Source organism: Olea europaea, unplaced genomic scaffold, assembly GCF_002742605.1.
Source record: "Olea europaea var. sylvestris unplaced genomic scaffold, O_europaea_v1 scaffold1136, whole genome shotgun sequence".
NCBI lineage: Eukaryota > Viridiplantae > Streptophyta > Magnoliopsida > Lamiales > Oleaceae > Olea > Olea europaea.
In genome coordinates, this window is record NW_019228746.1 from 194,801 (window position 1) to 205,941 (window position 11,141).

Here is an 11,141-nt window from a genome sequence, read left to right on the forward strand (position 1 = left end):
ACTAGGCCAACTATCCCCCAAAAAAAAAGCTCCATACTCTGCTGCTTAGCACTTGGTCCACCACGATTAGGCCCGACTAAAGTAGGCCGAAACTATTATTATCTTGTGAAATTTAAGCTAAATGGCTACTGTAGACTATGGTAGACTGTGGGCTGTATAAGCATCTAACCCATTTAAAGATGACCCACTTATGTAATTTTCTCTAAATCAAATGTTTTCTATCTATGAAAAAAATATTTTATTTGAGTAAATTACAAAAATTTTCTAGGCTGCTCTATTGTATAAATTTTCCTATTTTACTAGAACACCTCGCAAAATATATTAAAAGGTGTAGCATAATCCGTTATATTTTGAATATTATTTGTGTATTTAAAAGATGAGAGATTTTACCCATCAGAAAAACAATATCCGAAAGTTAGGATAAATGTTTTCCTCCTAAATTGGTATTTTATTTTTATTTCAGTAAATAAATACTTTTACTTTGTCACGGTTAATTCAACTAAAAGGAAAAAAATGGAAAAACTGAAAACATTTCAATTAGGAACTAAATTTTTTTTTCTTTTTCCTCTTTTTTTTTTTTTTTGGGTAAACTTTGTTTGTGTGCACAATGTGAAGTACATTGTTGGCCCTTCAAGAAGTTGAGAATAATTTCTTTGGAATACACCAGTTCTGTAGACAGCAAAGAAGATTAAAAAAAGGAAAGAAGACAAAAAGTAAAAGTAAATAAATAAATAAATAAGAAATATACCTTACTTAAGCATAGATTAATTCTATATTATGCATCTATAAAGACTGATTGCCCTTCGTGATGATCATAGCATACTTACAAGTGTTATCCGAAGATGACAAAATTAAAGTCAAGCCGGATGATTTTAATTTACATTGCATGATTTCTTGTGTTTATAGTTTTTTTTTCTCAAGTTTCATTTTCATCTCAAGCTCTATTATTGAATTGCTAGTTCAATTAACATTCTCGATATTGTGTTTTGAATAAACTCGTGAAGCAATCAAGAATATATTACTTTTTGTGGTCCTTTTACAATGCTGGTCACTTCAACTTTCTCGAACAATTTGAAAGCACCGTTTCTCACCAAACTTATAGCACTGTTTCATTTAGTCATCAATTCTTTTTTAAGTTTATCACCGAACTTTCATTTTGATTGGCGAATAGATAGAAGGCATAATCTAGCGGGTCTGGGAATTGTGTCGGAGAAGCTAACGAGGATAACTTTATAAGAAGTTGAGAATAATTTCTTTTGGAATACACCAGTTTTGTGGACAACAATGTGAAGCACATTGTTGGCCCTTCAAGAAGTTGAGAATAATTTCTTTTGGAATATACCAATTCTGTGGACAACAAAGAAGAATAATACACCAGTTTTGTGGAAAACATTGAGTGAAGCACATTGTTGGCCCTCCAAGAAGTTAAGAATAATTTCTTTGAAATACACCAGTTTTGTGGACAGCAAATAAGAATAATACATCAGTTCTTTGGACAACAATGTGAAGCACATTGTTGGCCCTCCAAGAAGTTAAGAATAATTTCTTTGAAATACACCAGTTTTGTGGACAGCAAATAAGAATAATACATCAGTTCTTTGGACAACAATGTGAAGCACATTGTTGGCCCTCCAAGAAGTTGAGAGTAATTTCTTTCGGAATACACCAGTTCTGTGGACAGCAAAGAAAAGTAAAGAAAAGGAAAGAAGACAAAAATTAAAAGTAAATAAATAAAAAATGTACCTTACTTATGCCTAGAGTAATTATATATTATGCATCTATAAAGATTGATTGCCCTTCTTGGTGATTATAGCATACTTACAAGTGTTATCTCAGTGGGAGAAGATGACAAAATTAAAGTCAAGTAAGATGATTTTAATTTACTTTGCATGATTTCTTGTGTTCATAGTTTTTTTTTTTCTCAAGTTTCGTTTTCATCTCGAGTTCTATTATTGAATTGCTAGTTCAATTAACATTCTCGATATTGTGTTTTGAATAAACTCGTGAAGCAATCAAGAATATATTACTTTTTGTGGTCCCTTTACAATGCTGGTCACTTCAACTTTCTCGAACAATTTGAAAGCACCGTTTCTCACCAAACTTATAGCACTGTTTCATTTAGTCATCAATTCTTTTTTAAGTTTATCACCGAACTTTCATTTTGATTGGCGAATAGATAGAAGGCATAATCTAGCGGGTCTGGGAATTGTGTCGGCAAAGCTAACGAGGATAACTTTATAAGAAGTTGAGAATAATTTCTTTTGGAATACTCTAGTTTTGTGGACAACAATGTGAAGCACATTGTTGGCCCTTCAAGAAGTTGAGAATAATTTCTTTTGGAATATACCAGTTCTGTGGACAACAAAGAAGAATAATACACCAGTTTTGTGGAGAACATTGAGTGAAGCACATAGTTGGCCCTCCAAGAAGTTAAGAATAATTTCTTTGGAATACACCAGTTTTGTGGACAACAAATAAGAATAATACATCAGTTCTTTGGACAACAATGTGAAGCACATTGTCGGCCCTCCAAGAAGTTGAGAGTAATTTCTTTTGGAATACACCAGTTCTGTGGACAGCAAAGAAAAGTAAAGAAAAGGAAAGAAAACAAAAATTAAAAGTAAATAAATAAAAAATGTACCTTACTTAAGCATAGAGTAATTATATATTATGCATCTATAAAGATTGATTGCCCTTCTTAGTGATTATAGCATACTTACAAGTGTTATCTCAGTGAGAGAAGATGACAAAATTAAAGTCAAGTAAGATGATTTTAATTTACTTTGCATGATTTCTTGTGTTCATAGTTTTTTTTCTCAAGTTCTATTTTCATCTCGAGCTCTATTATTGAATTACTAGTTCAATTAACATTCTCGATATTGTGTTTTGAATAAACTCGTGAAGAAATCAAGAATATATTAATTTTTGTGGTCCCTTTACAATGCTGGTCACTTCAACTTTCTCGAACAATTTGAAAGCACTGTTTGTCACCCAACTTACATCACTGTTTCATTTAGTCATCGATTCTTTTTTAAGTTTATCACCGAACTTTCATTTTGATTGATGAATAGATAGAAGGCATAATCTAGCGGGTCTGGGAATTGTGTCGGAGAAGCTAACGAGGATAACTTTATAAGAAGTTGAGAATAATTTCTTTTGGAATACACCAGTTTTGTGGACAACAATGTGAAGCACATTGTTGGCCCTTCAAGAAGTTGAGAATAATTTCTTTTGGAATACACCAGTTTTGTGGACAACAATGTGAAGCACATTGTTGGCCCTTCAAGAAGTTGAGAATAATTTCTTTTGGAATATACCAGTTCTGTGGACAACAAAGAAGAATAATACACCAATTTTGTGGAGAACATTGAGTGAAACACATTGTTGGCCCTCCAAGAAGTTAAGAATAATTTCTTTGGAATACACCAGTTTTGTGGACAGCAAATAAGAATAATACATCAGTTCTTTGGACAACAATGTGAAGCACATTGTTGGCCCTCCAAGAAGTTGAGAGTAATTTCTTTTGAAATACACCAGTTCTGTGGACAACAAAGAAAAGGAAAGAAGACAAAAATTAAAAGTAAATAGATAAAAAATGTGCCTTACTTAAGCATAGAGTAATTATATATTATGCATCTATAAAGATTGATTGCCCTTCTTGGTGATTATAGCATACTTACAAGTGTTATCTCAGTGAGAGAAGATGACAAAATTTAAGTCAAGTAAGATGATTTTAATTTACTTTGCATGATTTGGTGTGTTTATAGTTTTTTTCTCAAGTTTCCTTTTCATCTCAAGCTCTATTATTGGATTTCTAGTTCAATTAACGCTCTCGATATTGTGCTTTGAATAAAACTCATGAAGTAATCAAAAATATATTACTTTTTGTGGTCCCTTTACAATGTTGGGCCCTTCAACTTTCTCGAACAATTTTAAAGCACTATTTGTCACCCAATTTACAGCACTATTTCATTTAGTCATCAATTCTTTTTTAAGTTTATCACTGAACTTTCATTTTGATTGGCGAACAGATAGAAGGCATAATATAGCGGGTTTGGGAATTGTGCCAGAGAAGCTAACTGAGGATAACTTTATAAGAAGTTGGGAATAATTTCTTTTGGAATACACCAGTTCTGTGGACAATAATGTGAAGCACATTGTTGGCCCTTCAAGAAGTTGAGAATAATTTCTTTTGGAATACACCAATTCTGTGAACAGCAAAGAAGAATAGTACACCAGTTTTGTGGACAACATTAAGTGAAGCACATTGTTGGCTCTTCAAGAAGTTGAGAATAATTTCTTTGGAATACACCAGTTCTGTGGACAACAAAGAAGAATAATTCACTAGTTTTGTGGACAACAATGTGAAGCACATTGTTGGCCCTCCAAGAAGTTAAGAATAATTTCTTTGGAATACACTAGTTCTGTGGACAGCAAAGAAAAATAATAAACAAGTTCTGTGGACAACAATGTGAAGCACATTGTTGCCTCCCCCCCCCCCCCCCAAAAAATGGGGGAAATTTTTTTTTTTTTATATAAGGATCAGATATCCGATAACATAGCAAATCAAATATGGATTTAACAATCAAATATTCGTTGGATTATCGGATTGGATCGAATAGGATAATATTTCTAAACGGATCGGATCAGATCCGGGCAGATCCGATATATTTACAGCCCTAATTTGTACATAGGCATCAGTAAAATAAATATTTCGAGACAAAGCACGTAGAAAGCAAGGTGAAAAAATGCAATACCGTTCAGGTCCATGCTATCTTTATCAATCACCTCACAAAATAACAAAACGTTTGATAGAATTTCAGAAAGGTGTGTAGAGTTTATGATTCAATACATTTGCATTATAAACTGTATCGGAGTAGAGTTTTACCCAAGAAGTTGAGAGTAATTTTTTTTTTTGGAATACATCTAGATAGCAAAGAAGAATAAAGAAAAGGAAAGAAGACAAAAAGTAAAATTAAATAAATAAAAAATGTACCTTACTTAAGCATAGAGTGAATTACATATATAAAGACTGATTGCCCTTCTTGATGATCCTAGCATACTTACAAGTGTTATCCCAGTGAGAGAAGATGACAAAATTAAAGTCAAGTAAGATTATTTTAATTTACTTTGCATGATTTGGTGTGTTTATAGTTTTTTTCTCAATTTTCCTTTTCATCTCGAGCTCTATATTGAATTTCTAGTTCAATTAACATTCTCGATATTGTGCTTTGAATAAACTCATGAAGTAATCAAGAATATATTACTTTTCGTGGCCCCTTTACAATGTCGGGCATTTCAACTTTCTCGAACAATTTGAAAGCACTGTTTGTCACCCAACTTACAGTACTGTTTCATTTAGTCATCAATTCTTTTTTAAGTTTATCACTGCATTTTCATTTTGATTGGCGAACAGATAGAAGGAATAATCTAGCGGGTCTTGGAATTGTGCCGAAGAAGCTAACTGAGGATAACTTTATAAGCTGGAAAAATTGCTTGACAAATTATTTGGTTGGAAATGGGCTTTGGGGTGTTGTCTCTGCTCAGGAGATTGAACCAGATAAGACAAATAAGCAAGAGCATGAAAAATGGAAGAAAAAGAATGCTTTAGCTTTGCATGCAATTCAACTTTCATGTGGACAAGCAATATATTCAAAGTTTAAAAATGCCAACATTAATGCTAACTACGTATGGACTCAGTTGGCCGAAAAAGGAGATCACGACAAAGAAAGTCAAGTCGAAGATAATGGTAATTCCTCAATCTTTGTGTTGAACTAGGCCGTCTAAAATTTTATTGTGTTATAAGAAATGTGAAATTGCACTCTAGGTTCTCAATCATTAAAAATGAGCAAAGAACAATGTGGTGGTGCCGATCTTCCCTCTTATTTATAGACGGCGCCACATGAGGTCATGTGGGGTCAATTGACCTCACAAAAACTTCCGACTCTTTTTTTTTTATTTTTTTATTTTTTTGTGAGTTGTGAAATTTATAAATTATTCAAACTTCTTGCCAAACTTATTTTTTTTAATATGTAAATTAAACAAAATTTTGCTCATCGTCAAAGTCCAATTGCACAAGCCCATTGCCAAGCCCAATTGTCCTCAAGCCCCACGGAGAGAAGAGAAGAGAAGAAGAAAATGAAGAATCGACTGACCTAAAGAGTTCGAGATTGCCAATTCACAATTCATATTTTGAGATTTTCTTTTCTTGTGCCAATTTTGTGATTTTTTTTCCATCTAGGTAACAAATATATCATCTACTTGTTTGACATTTGTTTTTCTTCCATCTAGGTAGCTCCATAACAAACCTATATTAATTGAATTTGGACTTGGCTTTAGTTTTTCCTGTTAATTTGGATCTTTAATTAGTTGCTTTTAATTTTTAAATTTGAGATATGCAAGTGTATTTCTACTTGTTGAAATTTGAAAAATATATTATGACCCTGTTTGACATACATCTTTTTTTTTTTTCCAAAAAATATATTCTTAAATTGTAATTTGACTTCATTTCAACCACACATTTTTCAATAAAATAATATTGCACGCAAATTCAAAACTTTTCTTATTTTTTAATACACATTTTCCATCAATACACCATTCAAAAATGCATTCGCAAGAAAATAATGTGGCTCAAACAAGAGCTACATATATACATATATATATAATGTACCCTTGTCCGTTTGACCCCACAATACCAAATGTCTAGCTCCGTCCCTGCTCTTATATAGTGAACTCTGTATTTGACACAACTCCCTCACATTCAGGCTGACTTCATTGTTTGTAGGGTTGAGCGAGTACCTTGAATACGGACCCTTATACGAGGCAATTGAAAAAGGTAATTGGCATGATATAGAAGGTTTCTTTCAGGAGAAGACACTGCCATTTAGTGAAAGTGTTTCATCACACAAAGAGACAGCTCTGCACATTTCAACTTTATCTGGACAGATTGAAATTGCGAAAAAACTTGTAAAATTGATGGACCCAAAACATTTAGAACTGAAAAATGAACATGGAGCTACGGCCTTATCTTTTGCTGCAATTTGTGGTGCGACGGAATTGGCCAAGGAAATGGTAAGCATGAACAAAGAATTAGTTACAATAGAAACTGCAGGCCAAGAATATGGGCAACTTCCTGTGATTGTGGCTGCATTGTATAAACAGAAGGGCATGGTTCATTATTTATACAATAAGACGCCAAAAGATGTGCTGAGTCCCGAAAAGGGTGCAAATGGAGTCACACTACTTAATTACCTTATTACTGCTGAAATTTATGGTAAGTGAATGCATAATGTGGAGTCTAATCATGCTCTATGAGGATAAAGCCCCTTGGGATATTGCCATGGAATTGTGCCAGGCGTGAGATGGCATATTATGATTGGCAATGTTAAAATAATTTTTTTGTCAAACTGCCAATCAAAGTTTGCCTAGTGTGAATTTAAAATTCCATGGCAATGTAGCATGATCGGCTCTCTGTTAATTTCGTCAATTGCAGATAAACGTAATAGTAATGCGCGTAAACAAGATTTTCAATTTTGTTGGTGGTAATTTTGTTTCACAACGTGCTTCTCCATTTGAGCGTGAAACATTGAAAATTTCTGTTTGGATACAATTTATAATATGCTTAATAAACCTAGTTAAAGTCCACCATTAATTTGAATCACACATTCATAACTCCTATTCATTACTATAAAAAATTTAGTGGGTCCCAGTACTATTCCTCTTTATAAATTGATTTATAAATTTGTCAAATGAAGGCTATATGTTTTCTGATTTTGTTTTAGTAAAAGTTGCAATCGCAATTGAGATTTGGGCTTAATTCTCTAGACAAGTATACCTAATTCTAACTATTTTCGTACTGTAGATGTTGCTTTGTTGCTATTGGAAAAGTATCCACAGCTGGGTGTTATCCCAGATGTTAATGGCAATTACGCTCTCCGAATATTGGCTCAAAGGCCTTCTGCATTTCTTAATGGGACTGAACTTTCATTTTGGGAAAAATTGATCTACTATTGTAAGTATGTAATTGGTCACCTATTAATTTCATTCACAAACAATGTACCACAAGGGTACATTTAGATCAACTTTAGTTTCTTAGTCGTACTGTCTAATACAATATACAAATGTGCCATAAACTCACTTGTTGAACATGATCGTTTTGAAAAGTATTCTGTGTCTAAACTTTTTACATAAGGTGTAAGAGTACACGAAGAGCATGTAGAAATGCAAACATCAAGCACTTGTCATGATCACAACATTCAAATTCCTGAATCAATCGATGAAGATTTGGGAGGAAGGATAGCACATGGTGGCCTAACTATAACTAATCGAGGTACATCAGATTACGTCACACTCCCCTTTTTTTCGATTTTCTTCACACCCTAAATTTAGTTTAGAGGTATAAATTAGGCGAGTATGACTCCTGAACCTTCACTAGCTCAGCTCAGCCAGTGCATCCCATGCCTAAGCCTTTTTAAATTTATTTTGAACACATGGATCCATGTGTTAACTGTAGATTTGGGCTGACTACACCATGTCCTAGTCCGGCTGTGCTTTCATGTGTCAAGTGGCCCTAGGCTTTGATAACCCACTACATTTTGACACCTATAAATAAATTCTTGTTGTGCAGCTCTACAGTTGGTGCGCAAATTGGGTTGGGGGATATTGCAATCCATTGGTATGTATTATCTTCCTATATATATAGCTTCTGCTACAGATATGTACTGAAAATCAATTACACATGAAATGTCATTTAACATTAGTTTTATTAATTTTCAGTTCCAAAGATCCGTTACATATACCGAAGGAAGTCAGTCCACGTCCAAGTTAGGAAATTCCTGAGGGTCGTGTTTAAAAAAATGCTACAACTGAGCAAACCAGAGCTCGAAAAAATGGACTTGGATATAATAATAAATGATGCCATAGAGAATGGAATTTTTGAATTTATAGATGAAATGATTAAATGTGCACCAGAAATTATATGGAGGAAAGATAAAAAAGGGAGAACAATTTTTTCGAACGCAATTATATCACGTCAAGAGAAGATTTTTGGCCTTATATTTACTTTAGGAAAAGAGAAGTGTCTAATGGGAATGAGGTATGATATTTTTGACAACAATTATTTACATCTTGCTGCAAAATTATCTCCTCCTTCTCGACTTGATAATGTAACTGGAGCAGCACTACAAATGCAAAGGGAACTGCAATGGTTTAAGGTAATGTATTTTGCTCCGGTACATGATTGTGTGTGTGTATGTGTGAATGCATGTGTATGTATACCGTTATGATTGTTATTCGAGCCATTGCATCTGCAAACTTAAGCTGATGAAAGAAATCATAAACTTATCTATTTGAATTTTATATTAAATGTGTTCCCTCTCTATAACACCTACACAGTTCTCATAAATATGTGAATTATCAAAGACATAATTCACATAAATAACATTGTCTTTTTTCTAAAAGTTTAAACTTTAGATGAGATAATTCAATATGATATTATTGTGAAAATAATTAAAGGCATAATTCAAGTCTTGTCACCATCTATTTATGAAAAATTGTGCACTTGATTTCGTCCCTAAAATTCACAATATTTTGTTTACTCTAATGCTGCACATTCATCTAACTCATCTAAAATTGAATCGTCATTCTATGTTATTTCTTCCTATATGCAGGAAGTCGAGAGCTTGGTTCAACCCAAATTCAAAGAGGAACTAAACAGCCACAACAAAACACCGAAAATTTTATTCACTGATGAACACGAGAAGTTAGCCAAAAAAGCAGAGGACTGGATGAAAAGTACAGCAGGGTCAAGCATGATAGTGGCAACTCTAATTGCTGCTGTAATGTTCACAACAACTTTCACAGTACCAGGTGGTAATAAAAATGAAACAGGAATGCCAACAATGCTGGAAACTCAAAGAATTCCATTCTTGATTTTCATGATTTCGAATGCCCTATCAATGTTCAGTTCAAGTACATCACTGTTGATTTTCTTGGGAATTCTTACGGCGCGTTATGTAGAAGATGATTTTCTAAAGTCCTTACCGACAAAATTAATATCTGGACTGATGAGTTTGTTCCTTTCGATTGTTACCATGATGGTATCCTTTGGTGCTGCATTGTATTTGATTCTTCATGAGAATTTGTCTTGGGTCACCGTTCCTATCATCATCCTTACAATGATTCCAATAGTTCTTTTCTCCATCTTGCAGTTTCCTCTCTTGATTGAGATGACCCAACGGACTTATGGAGCTGGTATATTTGATGAATATAAGAAGAAATCCCGTTTTGCCAAGTTCAGAGCATGTTTGATAAGGAGGAATCCATTGAGAAAGAAAAGAAATTAAAAATTTTATAGGTCTTACTATGGAGTACTATTGAATAAGGTGTCCCAAATGTGTTGTTAGCTCATTTTGGTTTCTGTCATTTTAAGTAATGGTGTATCCATGGTGCTTTTTCTTATGAATAATTCATGTATTGGATCTAATTGAGTGTCTCTTAGAATTCCGTTGTTTGAAGAGTCATCTTGAATTAGTAGCATGTACAAATAGAACCACATATAGCAATATTTTGTAATGCAAATACGAAGTGAATTTCAGATTATATATCTCCAAATTATCTTGCCTTCAAACTGGTATTAAAGTCTTGAAAAAGAAAAAAAAATACTGTCCAACAATCTTGTTTCTCTTGTGCCTCATTTTAATGGAAAAAATTTGATTAATATTTCATTCATCAACAATCCATAAATTTATTCATCCATAAATAAATCCAATCATTCAAATAAACGCATAAAACAACCCTAGGAATAGCTCAACTATAAAATCATGCAATAAAGGGAAATGTTATTTGTACTCGGCAAGTTAGAGAGAAGGGGTCGAGCCCCACACATTTATTGGCTTGGGGCCCCCAACCCCCATGTGAATACCACGTAACATGGAGTGTCAAACTCCGGGTACCTGTAGCAAAACTCTGCAATAAATCAAGAATTAGAATTACGACACACGATTTTAGACCTACATTCTAGTAGCACTTTTTGGAAACTGGTCTGTTAGGATTAGGGGGAAAAAATTCAAAATAAGTTTAATGGACCAGATCTTTACTAGATTACTATGTGTTGCATTTCTAATTAATTGCCACACAAGTGA

General features: G+C 33.5%; 1 protein-coding gene across 5 annotated transcripts; it reads left to right on the plus strand.

Annotated features, from left to right (window-relative positions):
* The first annotated feature begins 1,820 nt into the window (after positions 1–1,820).
* Positions 1,821–10,605, plus strand: LOC111373473. Of its 5 annotated transcripts, none has more exons than XM_022996004.1 (8): positions 1,821–1,864; positions 5,417–5,749; positions 6,785–7,273; positions 7,862–8,011; positions 8,192–8,329; positions 8,627–8,674; positions 8,776–9,212; positions 9,669–10,605. In XM_022996004.1, the coding sequence occupies exons 1-8, from the start codon at positions 1,846–1,848 to the stop codon at positions 10,341–10,343; spliced, it is 2,289 nt and encodes a 762-aa protein (XP_022851772.1). In that variant the 5' UTR covers positions 1,821–1,845; the 3' UTR covers positions 10,344–10,605. The 5 variants fall into 5 exon arrangements, with proteins under 5 accessions (XP_022851772.1, XP_022851776.1, XP_022851774.1 ...); XM_022996008.1 differs by lacking the exon at positions 1,821–1,864 and adding an exon at positions 2,742–2,762; XM_022996006.1 differs by lacking the exon at positions 1,821–1,864 and adding an exon at positions 3,588–3,722.
* Positions 10,606–11,141: the final 536 nt, after the last annotated feature.

Excerpts from the sequence above, each read along its gene's own strand:
- LOC111373473 (XM_022996003.1), top strand. The coding sequence starts at position 5,287 with ATGTCGGGCATTTCAACTTTCTCGAACAATTTGAAAGCACTGTTTGTC. Across the intron at positions 5,750-6,784 it reads AAGTCAAGTCGAAGATAATG|GGTTGAGCGAGTACCTTGAA; the intron begins GTAATTCCTCAA and ends CATTGTTTGTAG. Across the intron at positions 9,213-9,668 it reads GGGAACTGCAATGGTTTAAG|GAAGTCGAGAGCTTGGTTCA; the intron begins GTAATGTATTTT and ends TCCTATATGCAG.